The following is an 18,270-nucleotide window of genomic DNA, read 5'->3' as shown; positions in this document are numbered from 1 at the left end:
CACGCTCTCCCCACAACCCCACCTCTATCCTCCGTATTTCTATCTCTGTCTCGCAGTCCTTGCTTCCCCCTGCTGCTGCCAGGGACTGTTGCCCGCTCACCTGACAGCCTCTGAGCTCCCTGCCACTTCAGGACGCAGTTCAGCCAACAGTCTGCTGCCCAAAGCCCCGAAAGCCAACTGTCCAGCTCCTGAAGCCGCCCCCAGCCTCTGAGCTCCCTGCCACTTCACGGCGCCCCTGAGCCAACTGTCAAACTGCTTTCCAGATGCCCTGCAAAACTCCCTGCTGCTCTGGAACTCTCTCCCCCTCTGTCATCCAATCACCTCCCCCCCTCTCTTGTCAGCCAATCGCCTCCTTTCTGCCACATCCCCACGCATGGCCCATCTTGGAGAATTAATAATATAGATAAATAACCTGAATCTGCTTCCTTGTCATTTCAACCCGCTGATTCTAGTCTTGCTCTTAGGACCAACAGAGTACAAGTCCACTCTTGCATCTGTGCAACAGCCCTTCAGATATGTAAAGACTGCTCATATCTCCCCGCAGTCTTCTTTTCTCCAGGCTAAACACACCCAGCTCCTTCAGCTGCTTCTCCTACTCTTTGGTTTCCCGATCCCTCACCAGCTTTGGATTCCTCCTTGGAATCCAATCCAGTTTCTCAACATCCTTTTCAAAGCATGGGCTAAGAATTGGGCACAATATTCCAAACTGTGAGGCTCTCCTCACAAGCAGCCAAGACCTGGAGTAGGGCAGCAAGACTGGGCTTGGCTGCCCATGGGAACTGCCAGGAGCCGACTGGTTCCCTGGGACGCCTCAGCTGCAAACCTGGCTAAGAAGCCAGGCCAGAGGCATAGCAAGGTTGGAGTGGGCCCAGAGACAAAATTTTAACCCACCCACTCCGCTTTCCTCTCCTTCCAGTTCAGGACCTCAGCACACCCCAGGCCCCCAAGGAATTAAGTGTGATATTTCAAAAAAAAAAAAAAAAGTATGCTGCCTGGAAATACATTTCACTGAATACACACATGCACACTTCACAATATCCATTGTTTAGCTTTGTATGATAAATTGACATATTTCAACTACCTTCAACTGAAAGGAGCACCTAAAACAAAGGAGCACTATTTTTCAGTGACGTGCTGGTCTTGTGGTAGCAAGCATGACTTGTTCTGAGAGAAATTCCTGCCTGCAACCTTGGAGAAGCCGCTGCCAGCTAGGGATGTGCACAAAACTGGTTTGCCCGTTTCGGTTCAAATTCGAACCAGGTTCAAACCAGGAGGGGGTGGTTCAGTTTTGGTTTTGCTCGAACCTCCCCCTGGTTCGGTTAGAATTCAAACTGTTTCAAACTGGTTCGGACATCCAAAAATTGGTAGGATGGTAGCTGGCACTCAGGGGTACCTGCCACCCAAACCCCAAAGCAACCCATGGAGGTGGTTGGCACCCTCGCTCTGGGCCACCCCAGCACCCCCCAAGTGCAGTTATGGGGCTGCTGAAACCTCCATTCTTCCCTATGGAGAAAAACCTTAAAGCCACTTGTGGGGTGCTGGGGTGGCCCAGAGTGAGTGGTGGTCTAGTGCAAAGAGGGTGCCAACCACCCCCATGGGTTGCTAACACATGGGGTACTGGGTTTTGTTGTTTCTGAAGTGTTCTGAGTATAGATTCTTTGGTAGCATATAACATTTTCAACGACAAACCATGAATCCACTCTCATGTGCTAACCTTTAAGACACATAAACTTCAAAAATCACTTAAAAATCAGCCCTTTGCCAAATTCCTTTCAAATAGTTCTGATAGCTTCTTGGGCCCCCTTGGGCACTACCACCCACCACACTCTGCTCTAGGCCACCCCTTTGCCCCCGATGTGAAGCTATACATTTGCTGACAGCTCCATGCTTCTTTATGGAGAAAAACCTTAAAGTCGCGTAAACTTCAAAAATCACTTAAAAATCAGTCTTTTGCCCAATTCCTTTCAAATAATTCTGATAGCTTCCTTGCCCACACTAGGAACTACCAACTACCACACTCTACTCTAGGACACTCGTTTCCCCCCAACGTGAAGCTATACATTTGCTGTAATTCTCATTATTCTCTATGAGGAATTCAAAAACAATTTTAAATTCACCAATAATCAAAGGAGTGTCCAATTGCCTTGTGGTTTTGTGGGCGGTAGTCATCCCTGTCTGTCTACCACTTTTGTGCCCCTAGGTGCTCCACAATAGGGGATATGAGCTGGTTCTAGTCCCATTATACTCTATGAGAAAAATAATTGAAAATATTTCAAATATTCATAAAAAATCATAGGGGTGTCAGATTGCTTTGGGGTTTGCATGGTTTTTGGCACCCATGGGTGCTCCACAATAAGGTATAATGGCCTGGTTCGAGTCCCATTATAACCTATGATAAAAAAATAAAAATAATTTTCAAAAATTCAAAAAAGATCGTACGAGTGTCCGATTGCTTTGGGGTTTGGGTGGCAGGTAACCCTGGGTTCCAGCTATCATCTTACCAATTTTTGGATGTCCAAACTGGTTCAAAATGGTTTGAAATGGTTCAAATTTGAACCAAACCAGGGGGAACTGAACCACCGAACCACCCTTTGAACCACCCTGGTTCGAATTCGAACCGGTTCAAATTTGAACTGGTTTGCACATCCCTACTGCCAGCCAGTCTATGAAGACAATACTGAACTAGATAGACCAATGGTCTGACTCAGTATATGGCAGCTTCCTATTTTCCAATCTGAAGCTGTATTCTCACCTAGACTGTCTAGTAGACTATACTCTTTGACATATGCCCTGTATTTTATCAAAGATTTATGAATGGTGGGTTGTAGTTCTTAAAAGATGAGAAATGCAATCTGTACATGTTTCAACAATTCTATAACTCAGCTGTTTATTAGGTGACCACAAAAGAAATCTTGACACTTTAAAGGACTATCAGATTTTTTTCCTCTCTTTTGTGGGTTAGGACTTATTTTCTGCATCTAACCAATTGGGCCCACCAAAGCTTATGCCGAAACCCCATTGAGCACAGTGAAACTACTTCTGAGTAACATGCAAACTTAACTTTTTCGGGTAAGTTTTAGCAGGAAGGACTCACTCCCAGTTCAAAACAAACCCAGGGAATGAAGCTGAACCATGAGCTCTTTCTCCCCCTACCCCGCTTGAAACAGAAAAAGTGGGGTCTTTTCGAGATACAATCCAACTAAGCCCCACTAAGTTTATAGTGTAATCCTATGCATGTTTACTCAGAAGTAAAGCCTACTTATTTCAATAGGACTTACTCCCTAATAAATACATGGAGAATTTCTGCCTTAACCACCTGCAGTAGATATGCAAACAGAACAACTGCCCAACTGGAGGGGGGGTAGGGTAGAGATGGGGGGGCGTCGGCATTTCCATCCCACCCCAAAGGGCAAAACCCTCCACCTTCTTACGCTCATCCTTATGTCTAGTAATGCCTACCACAGGAGAGGGAAAGGAGGGAGGAACAGAGGGAGGGAACCAGCAGCTCCTGTTTGGGGGAGAGCCTTTCAGGAATGGGAAGATTAACAAAACTAATAATAATACCTCCACCCGGGAAGAGAACAGATGGATTCCCCACAATGACCAACCTCCAGATCGGGTCAGCAATGGTGCCACCCCATCAACATACAAACTGACACCAAATCTCGAGTCCAGGAGTTCTTGTATTTAATTACTTATTCCTAGCAGTCTGCCAAGCCTCAACAACAACAGAATGCACTGCATCTTTTCTGCTCTGACAACTAAAGCCTCGCTAAGGCAACCGGGACATGGAGGGCAACGTGCTCCCATGCCAAGAGGATCAAACCTCCCTCCTCCGCCCCCGGCAAGCAAGGCAGTCTCCCTTTTTCCACACCCACACCAAATGGTCCTCAGCTCATCCCTTGGAGCCAGCCACCCTGGAATTTACAGCACTGCACATCAAATGTAGCTGCAGGGGCATAACTGTAATAGGGCAAGGGGAGACAGTTGTCTGGGAGCCCTGACCTCTGAAAAGTATAAGCATGCATATGTATTCAGTACTTGGTTTGGGCCCTTTTTGCAGCAATTACTGCCTCAATGCGGCGTGGCATGGATACTATCATCCTGTGGCACTGATGAGGTGTTATGGAAGACCAGGATGCTTCATTAGCGGCCTTCAGCAATTCTGCATTGTTTGGTCTCATGTCTCTCATCCTTCTCTTGGCAATGCCTCATAGATTCTCTATGGGGTCAGGTCAGGCGAGTTTGCTGGCCAATCAAGCACAGTACACTGTATACTTTTCAGAGGTCTGATATTGTTCTATTCTACAATCCTTGTCTTCTTGGTTCCATGTGATATTCTAATTTTCTGGGATTGTGGATTTAGGGTTTTCATGAGCTGTACGCCATGATCATCACAATTATAACAAATTAAGGCTTGACTTATCTCGCTTTGCATGTAATGCATCTGTCTCATATATCAGTTTCACCTTTTAATTTGCATTACTGAAATTAATGGACTTTTGCACGATATTCTAATTTTCCGAGTTTCACCTGTTCTTCACCAATAAACCTATTTAGTTTAGATTGTACAACAATCTCCATGATGTTCCTTAAATAGCTGCAACAGCTAAACTCAGCACTCTACTCTGTAACTGGAGTGGGTAGCTTCTTTTGGTGCTTTGCTAAATAATAACAAGCCCCAACAGTTTTCCACAACCAGCTTTTCTGGGTTTTTTGAAACACTTTTTTCATGACCAGCATGCATCTGCTTCGGAATGGAGCAGGCACAAAGGGCCGTCCTTAGGGTGGGGCAACCGGGGCAATTGCCCAGAGCCCCTCGCTGGCACAGGCCCCACTCTGGGCACACCACATTGCACCCTGCCCTCCTCTCTCCCCCAGTCCCAGCTTCTTATCTTTCCCCGCAGGCAATCTTTCGGGTCTGTGTGCAGCTTGAAAGGCTCCCAGGCAAACTGCTAGAGCTCCATCTCTCCCCACCTCTCAGCTGTTCAGTGTGTGTGTGGGGGGGGGGCTTCCAGAGAGGCCTCCATGCAGGCCTACCTGAAGCCGGAAGCTCAGGAAAGAAGTAAGCAGGCAGAGAGTGTCCAGCAAGAGAGCTCTCTGCAGACCCTTTGCCCAGCCCAGCCCTGACCAGCCTTAGTAATGGAGCTATGATGTTATTTCCCTTTTGTGGTTATCTCCCCTGCCCCTTGAATATTTAGGGATTGGCTTGCCATAGGGCTTTGGTATTGAGCAGAGATGTAGGGCAGGGTGGAAGGAATATGTATAATTAAATTGAAGTGGTTGGACAAATTGTAGTTTTTTTAAAAAAATATTTAAAACAAAAACAAAAAACCATCCAAAAAGTCCTATAAATAGCTTATTCCATGGCAGAAAATTACAAAAATGTCTGGAACTGAAGCTCCCACTTAGACCATCATTCCACCCCCACATGGAAGAATCTGCCCTTGGCCTTTATAAAAAGAGGGGAAAACAGCCCCTTTTAGTTCCAGCCTTTAGATCACTTGGCCTGGATGACTTGGCATAGGGCTTTGGCATTGAGCAGAGATGTAGGGCAGGGTGGGATGAATATTTAGATTGAAGTGGATTGGACAAATTGTTGGGTTGTTTTTGGGGTTTTTTTAACTAGGGGCCCAAGTTGGAAAAGCTCCAAGCAGGCAACTTGCTCTGACAAGGATTACAGCTGGAATGAGGCCTTACATACCTTCAGAGTCTGCCCACCCCTGCTAGGCTCCACCTCCCTGCCTGAAGACTAGAGAGATTTAAAGGGGCATCCCTCTGGCCTGGAGTCTAGCACTTCTCCACTCCATCAAGTCCCTCCTGATCCATTGTTGCAGCTGGTCTGCAAACTTTGGGAAGTGCAAGACACTTGACATGGAAGAGACCGCTTCACTGGGAGTGGGGAGGGGAGAGTTTCAGTGAGTGCCTCTTCTGGGGTCTCCTAGCCTGGTTCAGTGCTTTGGGTTGGATAACAGGGCTTGGGGTTGCATAAATAAGAGCAGACGAAGGAAGAAGACAGAGAACAAGAGGAGAATGACCCTAACAAGAGCCATCATGGTTGGCTTAAGAGTATGTGGATAACAGCAACGTCCACAGTGTGAATCAGAGACCACTTACCCAGTCACTAAATTGGTTCATGCCCATCCGATAGGTGTGTTCCCCCAGGGCCTCTTCACGGTTATGTTGTTCGACCATCGCCAGGTTCTTCTCCCAAATGGCCCTACGGAAGGCCTCTTCCTTTCCCTGTAAGGAAGCACCACATATTTCACTCAGTTAAGGAGGACACTGCCCCATCATCACACCTGCCTCAAAAAAGAACATTACAGGGGCCTGAACGTGTTGGAAGAGCTCAGCTCAGGAAAATGTTTCCAGCATCAGGATTTATTGAAGTGGACTAATTTTCTTTGCGGCTGAAGTTTGGTCAGGAAAAGTGTGTTTCTGGGCATGCACAAGGTATTGCTAGGAAAGAGAAAGTCTCTGAGTATGCACAAGGTGGAAGGTCTCTGAGTATGCATCTTGATTTGGATAAGTGCCTTGGATTTTTTAAACTTTTATATTAAATCATAAACTATATAACTTTTACTATATAGTAAAAAAAACCATGTGCCATTGAGTTAGAAATACTATGAGTTAGAAACCTTGGAAATACTATGGAAATTTATTTGGATCAAAAGGAGTTAGGAGGAACTCTGCCCTCATGAGAACAATACTTGGAAAGTCACTGAGGAAGACTCCAGGTAGAAATGCCTCTGACTTTATAAAGATCTATAACGACTCCAAATCACTTGGAATCACAAGACTATATGGTCTAGTCAATATGACTGAGGACTTTTACAACAGTTGAACTAAGTACCTAACCAGCACATATATGAGGACTTTTAATGTATTATGACTTTTTAAAACAATCCTTAAGCTTTAAACCATTTTATGCAGCATTATTAACTTTTATTATTAAAATACCCATTTATATTCTTCTCTTTTGTAGTTATATATTATTAACCTAGCACCATATTGCAGCTTTTCCTGAACTTTTGTATTGCTTTCATGCCCTTGGTAGAACGGGAAACATCCATTTGTGACCGAGGGCAGAAGGATTGCCTTCCTTGCTTGTGGGCTTCCCAGGGACCATTGGGCTGATGATTGGGAAACAGAAAGATGGATCTGGACCTCTTTTTGTGGGGCAGTTTCTGTGTTGGAATTTTCTTTGTAAATTGCATTCACAAAGAGCAGGACTTCTGCACATGCAAAGAGATCCTTTCCCCCCTTATGGCTGTTTTCAAAGTAACTCTAATCTGCATTGCTCAGAAGAACCCAGATCAAGTTGCCAGAGTTATTGAAAAGCCGAAGAGGTGGGATTCTCGATTACACTGAAGCAAGCTCACCTCAGAGTAGACTTTATCATGGGTGCTCTTCCAGTCATTCCAGGCCTGCTCAAGGGCCGGATCCAGCGCAGAGGAGAAAGTCCCCAGGAGAACCAGCCAGATCATGGCCACCACTGAGATGGAAAGCATCTCTTTGCCTAAGAGGACAAATAACATTTTTCGCTATCCTGTTTTCTAGTGTTTTTTCCTTAACACTTCTGAAGTTAGCTCCTATAACCCTGTGGTCTATTGCTGGATAAGGTTGCAGTGTAGACTGTCATGACCAGCAACCACTTATAGACCCATTTCCCCACCAACTGTATTTGCTGAACCCTTCATTTATGGCTATCACAGCTACCCTAGTCAGAGAGTTTCATAGATACTGTGTGTTCTTAGGGAAATAGTTGATACTAGCCGACCCCACACAGAGCATCTGTGTGATCTTTGGGGCCAGCGGTTACCTCCCCTCCCCCACCCTTATGCCCCAGTCTCCGCTTCTGGGCCCAGCCACCTCTCCTCCCCAGCGCCACTTCTGCACCCCCACTTTCTTTCCCTCCTCCTGGGCCTTGCCTTCGTGGCCGGGCCAGGCCCGCCACCTCTGGCCTCATGGCTGGGCCGCAGCGGCGGCAACCAATCCTTCTGGGTGCGCCTCAGCCAATCAGGCGCATCCACCGCCCAGCCAATCAGCTGGGCTCTGGGACGCACATTCCAAGGCACACCCAGGAGAATTAATATAATAGATCTTTCCTCAACTGATTTACTACATTTTAATCCCGGACATTTTCCATGGGGCACAGGAGGGTGTTTATAGTAGAATTGTAAAAGAAGATTCTCTAATGCAGTCAATAGAATGGGTAGAATAATTCTCTGAAATATTGAACACTTTCTCGTGATCCTTGAGAAGGGATTGAGGGCGGGCGGTGGGGAAGGCTGCTTGACCTTACCTTGTCTACAGACAACTGCTCCAATTTCAAGAGGCCTGCTGTATCTCTCCATTTTGGGGTGATTCCTTTGTTTCAGCCGCAAACCTCCCCACAAGTGCCCTCCAAACCAATCCCATCAGCCCTTCATTTTTATGTTGCCAAAGGGGCACAAACGCAGCCTCTGCACACCCCGAGACACATACCTCACTTCCCAGCAGAAAGAGTCAGGAAAAGGATCTTGGCTCTCCGTTGGTCCAGCTGCCTTTGGAAGAAGGGTCTGCCCCTTTTATCATGAGTCTCTCTGGTGAACTTCCTGTCAAGAATTTCTCAGGAAAAAATTAGCCGTTGGACTCTGGGAGTGGCTTGAGCTTGGCAGGAGGTAAACCACATAAGAAACACAAGAAGAAATTCTCTTTCTGGGTTTGACTGTACTTTTTGATAGAACTGAAGACCCATGTGCATGGAAGTACAGAAGAACTGCAAAGGAGGGTAGGTTGGGTGTGGATTGAGCCATTTGAATCTCTATCTATCTATCTATCTATCTGATTTGTACACTGACCCAAACATTCGTCTCTGGGCGGTTAACAATAGCATAAAACAAGTTAAAAATATATACAAAAACTTAAAACAATTTAACAATTTAAAAATAAACCAGAGATTAAAAACTTAAAAATTTAGGAAGCTGAAAAAGCTTGGGCGAAAAGATGGGTTTTCAGGTGTTTTTTGGAAATTGCCAGAGATGGGGAGGATCATATCTCAGCAGGGAGCGCATTCCACAATCTTGGGGCAGCGACCGAGAAGATCCGTCTCTGTGTAGCCACCAAACGCGTTGGCAGTAACCGGAGATGGACCTCCTCAGATGACCTCAAAGGGTGGTGGGGCTTGTAGTGAAGAAGACACTCTCTTAGATACCCAGTGCCTAAGCCGTTTAGGGCTTTATAATTAGCACTTTATGTTTTTTCCAGAAACCTATTGGCAGCCAGTGTAGCTCCATCAGTAAAAGAGTCCAACCTGGCTGCTGCATTCTGAAGCAACTGAAGTTTCCAGACTATGTACAAAGGCAGCCCCACAAAGAGCACATTACAGAAGTCAAGTCTGGAGGTTACCAATAGATGTGCCACTGTTTTGAGGTCATTGATCTTGAGAAACAGGCACAGCTGGGGTATCAGCCGGAGCTGATAGAAAGCGCCCCTGGCCACCACCTCAACCTGAGAAATCAGGGAGAGGTGTGAATCCAGAAGTACACCCAGACTGCGAGTCTTACAGATCTTATTTATCTAAAAATAAATATACATTTTTCCTCTGCTAACAAAGGCAGCATTCACCTCTACATTAAGCAGGGGGAGAGCAATTGGCTGTATTCATCCCCAGCACAGCATCTCTACAGTGGCTGTTGCTGGTGTCTGTCATAAGAACAGCCCTGCTGAATCAGGCCCAAGGCCCAGCTAGTCCAGCATCTTGTTTCACACACTGTGTGTGCTCTGGAGCATTTCACCCAAATAGAGGACATTCACTTTACTTCCCAGTTTAAAAACAATTGTATTTCAAAATAATTTCAAAATTATTGGATCCAGTAGGATTCCAAGAAGCTTTGGAAGTGTATTGAGTTGGCTCTTTATCGATTCTGTTGTTGCTCTGGTGCAAACATGTAATCATGAACTCACTAGAGCATTTGACACAATCGCTCCTAAGCATTCTCTTGCTTGCTTCAAAATCAGCCGGATGATATTTGGAAGAACTAGGGGAGCTGAAGTGGCAAAGAGGATGACTAGAGCACAAGCAGAGGAAGACACAGCATGAAGCTGACAGATCACAACACAAAGCACATTTGAAGAAGACCTATGATCTGGCAATGTGGGCAGCAAAGAAGCTATTCTTTTCTGCCTGCATTGTTTCTGCTAATTGACGCCCAGCAGAGTTGTCTAGGGTTGTGAGGGGGCTAGTATGTGTCCCTCCCCCTTGAATTTGAACTTGGAACCATCAGTCGCACACAGTGACATTTTCAATGACTTTTTGGTGGTTAAAATTCCCCTGCTATCCCCCTGCTAACTGGGCAAAGAGGCACCTTTTACCGTGGCGATTCTCTTTATTTAGCGGGGGGGAGTAACTGGCCCTATCCACCCCCAGCATAGTACCTCCAGTGACTGTTGCTGGTGTCTATCTTGTGTTTTTTTTAGAATGTGAGCCCTTTGGGGACAGGGAGCCATCTTATTTATTTATTATTTCTCTGTGTAAACTGCCCTGAGCCATTTTTGGAAGGGCAGTATAGAAATTGAATTAATCATAATCATAAACATAATCATTTAAAATAATCATAATAATTAATAATAATTAATAATCATAATAATAATACATCATAATAATTAAGCCCCCAGTGAGGCACTACCTTGGCGTAGTTGTGGGGCTTGCATGCTCTGAGGAAGGTGAGAGCTATGCCAGAAGACCAACCATACTGGACAGGTCTCACCAGAGGAGCCAGACAAAGAGTGCCTCTCCCATCAACAATATGGTGAGACGTAACTTTAATAAATCTATACCGGATCGGTCGTCGCCCGGGTCAACAAGGACCACGCCAGGTGCTGCAGTCACTGGACATCTGGTGGCAAGTGGGCAACAGGACTCAGGATCTTCAGTTGAGCAACCAGGGCTGGAGATTGCAAGGTTACTGGAAGAAACGTCGCTTAACCGAAAAAAATATTTGAAAAATGCCAACAAGGAAATAATGATCTGCTATTACAAGTCTAGTCCAACTAGAAGAGGTTATTTAAAAAGAATGTACTAAATGTGGAAAGAGAAGCATCCAGATACAGAAATAACAGAACAAAGGCTAGCAGACCAGAGAAGATTCATAATAAGAAATAAAGTATTCACGGGAGTTGAGCTAGAAGAACTGCAAAGAGCAACACAGACTCAAGACATGGAAGAAGAATTACCACCAACAGAAGAAGTTGCTCACACAGGTGGAGGAGGTGTTGGAAATAGAGGATGCCATTCTTGCTGAACTGTTTCAAAATCAAAACCAGGCAAACTCTCCTTTGCCTTCACCTCAAAAACCCAAATGCCATTTAACAGAAAAGCAACAAGAACTAAAGCAAAAAATAACTGATCACATGAACCAAACAACCACCAGGGTTCGACTTCCAGCTCTAAAAACAGTTACCAAAAAACAACTTGCTCAGGCATTAAAAGATGTCAATCCTGCACTTGCAGAAATAACAACCAATAATTTGCAAGAAACAAACCAACTAATGTACAGTGCAGCAACAATAACAACACAAGAGCTCGGATATAAGATCAGTGGACCTGTAAAAAAAGAAAGCAGTACATCACCTAAATGGAAGATTAGATTAGAAAATAAAATCTCCAGGCTTAGAACAGATGCTAGTAAATTGAAAGATATGAAAGACAAGAAGCTGAAGAATGAAAACACCAAACAGTATCTGATCCAAAAAGACCACCTAGATTCAAGGAAAATTAGAGAAGTCCTGGAAATAATAAAGCAGCAAATAACAGCAGTGTCAAAGAAAATTAGCAGATACGAAGCCAGAATCACACAACACAGGCAGAATCTCCAATTCCAGTCAAATCAGAGACGTTTCTACTAAAGCATAGAAGGAGAAACTGCAAGAAATGTAGAAACACCAAATAAAGAAGAAACAGTGCAATTCTGGGGGAAATTATGGGACAATCCAATAGATTAAAATAAAAAAGCAGGCTGGATGAAAAAGGTCAAAAAATGTAACCAACAAATGCAAGATCTAATAATAACACCAGAATTAATAAGTGAAAGAGCAAAGAAAATTAAAAATTGGACTGCGCCAGGTGACGATGAACTGCATGGCTTTTGGCTTAAACACCTAACAAGCCTTCATAAACTATCAAAACAGTTCAATCTCATTTTGCAAGGAGGTGATATTGAACAATGGCTAACAACTGGGAAGACTCATCTCCTAATGAAAGAGCCAGCAAAAGGTGCAGTTCCAAGTAAATATAGACCGATAACTTGCCTGCCAACAATGTTCAAATTATTAACTGGAAGAATAGCAGATGAAGTGATGCAACACTTATTAACTAACAAACAGCTTCCAGTTGAACAGAAAGGAAATTGCCCAGACACCAGAGGCACAAAAGACCAGCTGCTGATTGACAAAATGATTTTAGAAAACTGCATGAGAAGAAAAACCAATCTAAGTGTTGCATGGATTGACTACAAGAAAGCCTTCGATTCATTGCCTCACACATGGATACTAAAATGTTTAGAAACCACTGGTGTCAGCAAAAACATTCAGATATTTATTTTAAAAAGCAATGAGCATGTGGAGTACACGGTTAACAATCAATGGCGAGACACTTGGACAGGTTAGCATTAGAAGAGGCATTTTCCAAGGGGACTCACTATCCCCTCTGTTGTTTGTAATTGCCATGACTCCACTTTCACAAATACTAAAAAAACCAGGCCTCGGATACCAAACATCTAAAACATCAAGCCAAATCAACCATCTGCTGTACATGGACGATCTGAAGTTGAATGGAAAGTCCCATTCAGAAATCGAATCACTGCTAAACACTGTCCGTATATTCAGTAGCGATACAGCAATGGAGTTTGGACTAGACAAGTGTGCTGCATTAATAATGAACAGAGGGAAAATAACAAAAACAGAAGGAATAGAACTCCCCAATGGAAGCAACATCAAGAACCTGGAAGAGAAAGAACGTTACAAATACTTGGGCATTCTCCAGGCTGATAACATCGCACATGCTGAATAAGCAGATGGAACAGTGGACCACCTAATCAGCTGTTGTAAAAAGATCGCACAGACCGACTACAAACAAAGGCATGATAAGGTAGCAGGGATGATACACTGGAACATCTGCAAAAAATACAAGCTACCTGTAGCCAAAAATTGGTGGGACCATAACATTGAAAAATTGTACCCAGTGATGTGGACTGTATTCCATGAAAACTTGTGCTATAATCCATGTGTTAGTCTTTAAGGTGTGTCACAAGACTCTTCACTGTTTCTGGAGAATAAAGAGGTCCTGGCAAAAACAGCAAACAGATGAAACCTGGGATAAAGCTAATGTGGTCAGGAAATTCTCAACCAGCCAAGCCTCATTGAATCATGCAGGGAAATTAATTATCTCAGCCTTTGCTTCCTATCTGTAAATGGGTGCGACACCAACCATAGACTGTAGACACACTGCAGCTCTAAATACATGAAGTTTGAAGATTTATCCCTACTGTTACTACCCTTAACAAACTCTCTAGCCCTGGTATCCTTCCTACCATCCTACCATACCATTCCATACTGCCCTGAGCCATTTTTGGAAGGGCGGTAGAGAAATCAAATCAAATCAAATCAAATCAAATCAAATCAATCAATCAAATCCATCTATTCTCTAGGCTCAACCCTTGCTCCACTCTGCCTGCTATTTTCCTCTTCTTGTCACTTAGAAAGAAGTGCTAGCCTGCTTTGCAAGTGTGTTCTGTTTTCTCCCCCTCCCTCCACTAGGATATTGTGAGAAAATGAGCCTGCAGCATGATGCAGCAGTGAAAGAAGATAATGCAATCTTATGCATTAATGGAGAAACAACTCCATTTGCTCAATGTCTGCACTTGTGCAAGAGCTCTGTTGCAAAACTGTGCACATGTTGTGTTACAACACAAATCTCTTACAATATCCTGGTGGGTTGTGTGTGTGGAGAGAACATGAGCCAGCACTGTGGTGCAGCAGCGGAAGAAGACAATGCAATCTTTGGCTGCATTCATGGAGACACAGTGTCCAGATCATGAGGAGTGACTGCACCACCCTGTTCTCTATTGACCAGACCTCGCTTGGAATCTTTTTTCCAATTCTTGGCCCATGCTTTGAAAAGGATGTTGAGAAACTGGATTGGATTCCAAGGAGGAATCCAAAGCTGATGAGGGATTGGGAAACCAAAGATTAGGAGAAACAGCTGAAGGAGCTGGGTGTGTTTAGCCTGGAGAAAAGAAGACTACGGGGAGATATGAGCAGTCTTTAATATCTGAAGGGCTGTTGCACAGATGCAAAAGTGGACTTGTTCTCTATTAGTCCTAAGAGCAAGACTAGAATCAGTGGGTTGAAATGACAAGGAAGCAGATTCAGGTTAGACAGTGTGAAGAAGAAGCTGACTGTTAGAAGAACTGTTGGACGGTGGAACGGTCTGCCTCATGCAATGGTGGGCTTCCCTTCACTGGAGGTTTTCCAAAGGAGGAAGTAAACAGTATGATATCCTGACTGAAAATGTCCCATTCCAGTCCATTTTAATTCACTGATGCCCAAAATGTAAATCTACAGTCGATTCATTTCATCTTTCACTGTGTTGACCTTTCCCATATTCATGCTTCTTACGTTCCACATTCCCATTGCAATTCTGTCTTTTCAGCTTCGGATTTCCTTTTCCCGCACAGCAACATCAGCTGCTAGACATCCAAAGGGTTTTAGTCTAACCGCGTCATATACACCATTGATACTCTGAGAGATCCTCAGCTCTTCCTCAGTAGCATGTTGAGTACTATCCAACCTGAGGGGCTCATCATCCAGCACTACATTGACAATCATTCTATTTTGTCTATCCATATGGTTTTCTAGGTAAAATACAGGAGTGGTTTACCATTGACTTCTCCTGCACAGTATGAAATAATGGCTCTGTTGTTGTCACGGAAGTGATCGTCCGCCTCCAGCACCTTCCTATATCGCTGCTGCCCAATATAGGTGCCTGCTTGCTTTAGCTGGGCAGCTGGGATGACCTTTGTGCTTTGGGTGATCCTACTGGGAGTATACCTCCCAGCATACTTCGCTCATCCCTCCCAAGAACACACACATCCCACTACAATGAGGCAGCATAGCAGGACTTGGGTGTGGGGGAGGTTTAGGAAATTTAGGAAGAACAAAAGGACGTCCTTTTTCACACAGCACATAATTAATCTATGGAATTCTCTGCCATGGGGTGTGGTGATGGCCACTAGCGTGGGTGGCTTTAAAAGGGGCTTAGACAAATTTATGGAGGACAGGACTATCGATGGCTACCAGTGACTATAGGCCGCCTCCAGCCTCAGAGGCAAGATGCCTCTAAATACCAGTTTCAGGGGAGCAACAGCAGGAGAGAAGGCATGCCCTCAGCTCTTGCCTGTGGGTTCCCAGAGGCCTCTGGTGGGCCACTGTGTGAAACAGGATACTGGAGTCAAAGCTGAAAGGGAAAGTCGGGAGGGTCAAATCACTCCAGAAAGCATGGAACTTACTTAAAACCAAAAGAATAGAAGCTCAATTGGGATGTATACCAAGAAGGAGGAAAGGTACCACCAAGTTCCAGAGGATGCCAGTGTGGCTAACAGGTAGAATCAGGGAAGCTATAAAAGGGGGGATGACTTCTTTGGGAAAAGGGAAGTCCTTCCCAAATGAAGAGAACAGAAAGGAAAGTAAACTCTAGCAAAGGAAATACAAGGATGCAATAAAGGATGCAAAAAGAGGGTTTGAGGAGCATATAGCTAGAAGTGCCAAGGAGAATAACGAAAATGTCTTTAAATAGATCAGAAGCAGAAAACCTGCCAGGAAGGTGGTTGGACGCTTAGGTGATGTGGGTATGAAAGTGATTATTAAGGAAGATAAGTTACTGCAGAGAAGCTGAATGAGTTCTTCGCATCTGTCTTCACGGTGGAGGATACTGACCATATGCCCATTCCAGAACTAAGCCTCTCAGGGTTGGAGGTTGAAGAACTGGAACAATTTGAGGTGATGCGAGAGGATGTTCTAAACTGTCTTGAAAACCTAAAAATTAACAGATTGCCAGGGCAAGATGTTATCCACCCATGCATTCTGAAGGAACTCAAATATGAAAATGCTGATCTCCTATAGGGGCGTGCACAAAGAGATCGTGCTGAACCAGTTCACCTCAAGCTGGTTCAGGGCAGGGTTTGATCATGGAGGTTTGACCACAAGGGTTTGATAAGGTCCCTTCCAGCAATTCCATTCTGATTTGACAGGAAGTTGAAACAAGCCCTGACTCAGGTGGGAAGAATTACCATGACTCAGGATGTTCTCCCCATTTTTGAAGGAAATGAACCCACACGGTAAATCCAATGATCTGGGCTTCCTTTCCCTCAGTTGTCCCAATGTTCCAGTTAGTGAATAACTCCTTCGAAGGCACATGTGATACCTGGGGTTGAGATGTCGTGCCTCAGCTGACCACCGGTAATGCCAGAGGGGCCTAAGAGTTAAAGAAGCTCTTTAGGATCTGATGGCAAACTCTTTTCTCTTGCTCTGCCTTCCTCTGTTTCTAACACTCACTTCTCTGTGGTTCTGTCTACATGCTATACAAATACCACAAGCCTGCAATCCAGCAAGCAAATCCTAAACATCACTGTGAGTGGAGGGAGGGGCAGAGTGAGTCAAACCAATATAACTCTGAACCTACACAAGTGAAGAATTGGGAATTGTGAGGTGGGGAGACTGAATGCATTAAAGGAGCACTGGTGTGCCCCTTTGGTTAAGGTGAGAAGGTGGGGGGGGAGGTTCATTTCTGTCATTATTCGCCCAGAATTGTACTGCTTATAAACATGAGATCTCTTGAGATAACTTGAAACTTGGCATGCACGATATCGATTGATTGATTAAGTGCCGCCAAGTCGGTGCCGACTCTTAGTGACCACATCGATAGATTCTCTCCAGGATGATCTGTCTCCATCTGGGCCTTTAAGGTCTCTCGGGGGGGGGGGTTGCATTCCTTGCTGTGGTCATTGAGTCCATCCATCTTGCTGCATGATATACTTGTGCCTAATTTCAAGACAATTTGACCCTTGCCACAGGTGCAGCAAGTTATATAGGGAGAGGGAGAGGGAGAGAGCAGTTTGAAAGCCACCTGAGCAATGCCAGGCTTGAGCGGCCGTTTCGTGAGGGTGATTTTGTGGCATTATATGTCACTTTTCCCTATTGGCTGTTGTGTCACTGCCCTGATTGGCCAGCTTGTCCTTGCTGTGGCAACCATGACCCCATTGGCTGGTAGAGAGAAGTTCTTCCCTGGCTGCCTGTGCCTGTGGCCTGCCCAGCCCCAGGCGCCCAGACTCCTGGGCCTTTGGCCTATTTTTGTTTGTTGGTTTGTTTAATTGCATTTCTCCCTGTTTAAAAACTGCCTGATTCTAATTTATATTTTCAAAGCAGCTTTGCCTGGCTTCTGCTGCCTGTGCCTGTCCGTCCAGCCAGGCTCGGGGCCCTCGACCTCCCTCTGGGCCTTTGGCCCTGCTGCAGTTTATTTTCCCCCCTTTAGCTGCACTGAGTGACTGGGCCTGAGTAATTGAGACAGAGGCTTTTTTCTCTGTCCCCTTCCCCACCCCCTCCACTTTCAATTTTATTTTATTTTATTTTTATTCTTTTGGCCTTGGTCTTTTAATTTATATGGCTTTTAATTTATTTTAATGACGTGCTTATTTTAAAGTGTGTGTTTTGGGGGGGGCCCTGCTGCCGCCCCATCTGCCATCCTTGAGGCTGTGAGCGAGTGCCAGGTGCTGTTTGCTGTGATGCGGTAGTGTTGGGTGGGGGAGGCTCTCAGGAGGGGCAGGTAGGACCTGCTTGCCTCCTTTTAAAGGCACCCCTCGCCCCGCTCCAAAACATTTCGGCTGCAAGGAGCCAAATTGTTTTGGCGCCTCTTCAAAGAGGCGCCAAAATGATTCGGGAATATCCCTAGTGTGTTAGGTGTGTTTTTTTCTTTGTGTGTGTTTTATTTTTACAGGTGTACTGTGTGCAGACTTTGATAGGTGCAGTGTAGTAGTCGTGGCTGGGTGATAGGGTTTTTGAAAACCAAACCTTTAAAACCCCAGAGGGGAGTTCAGGGTAATTGGGGGGCAACTTGGCGAGACTTTATGCACTGCAGCCTTGGAGTCGTGCGGGTCTGGGACCCAGCAGGAGGGGCAAGGTGGAGGGTGGGCTACCTCCTCCCTTCCCAGGCCCTCCAACTGCTTCTTCGGGGAG

At 45.0% G+C, this 18,270-nt stretch overlaps 1 protein-coding gene across 3 annotated transcripts in view; it reads right to left on the bottom strand.

Annotated features, from left to right (window-relative positions):
- The window catches only part of LOC128347210 (procathepsin L-like), a 47,996-nt gene extending 30,804 nt beyond the window's left edge, over positions 1–17,192 (bottom strand). Inside the window, exons 1-4 of one of the 3 annotated variants that reach the window (XM_053301494.1) lie at positions 10,671–17,192; positions 8,488–8,652; positions 7,383–7,519; positions 6,118–6,243 (exon numbers count right to left, since the gene is read on the bottom strand). In XM_053301494.1, the coding sequence (XP_053157469.1) occupies positions 6,118–6,243; positions 7,383–7,511 (255 nt within the window). In that variant the 5' untranslated portion in view covers positions 7,512–7,519; positions 8,488–8,652; positions 10,671–17,192. The other 2 variants (XM_053301493.1, XM_053301492.1) reach the window with 2 other exon arrangements.
- Positions 17,193–18,270: the final 1,078 nt, after the last annotated feature.

This window comes from Hemicordylus capensis, chromosome 2, assembly GCF_027244095.1.
Source record: "Hemicordylus capensis ecotype Gifberg chromosome 2, rHemCap1.1.pri, whole genome shotgun sequence".
In the NCBI taxonomy this organism is placed as follows: domain Eukaryota; kingdom Metazoa; phylum Chordata; class Lepidosauria; order Squamata; family Cordylidae; genus Hemicordylus; species Hemicordylus capensis.
Note: the sequence above shows the minus strand (reverse complement) of the source record. Positions and strands in the feature narration are given on the sequence as shown.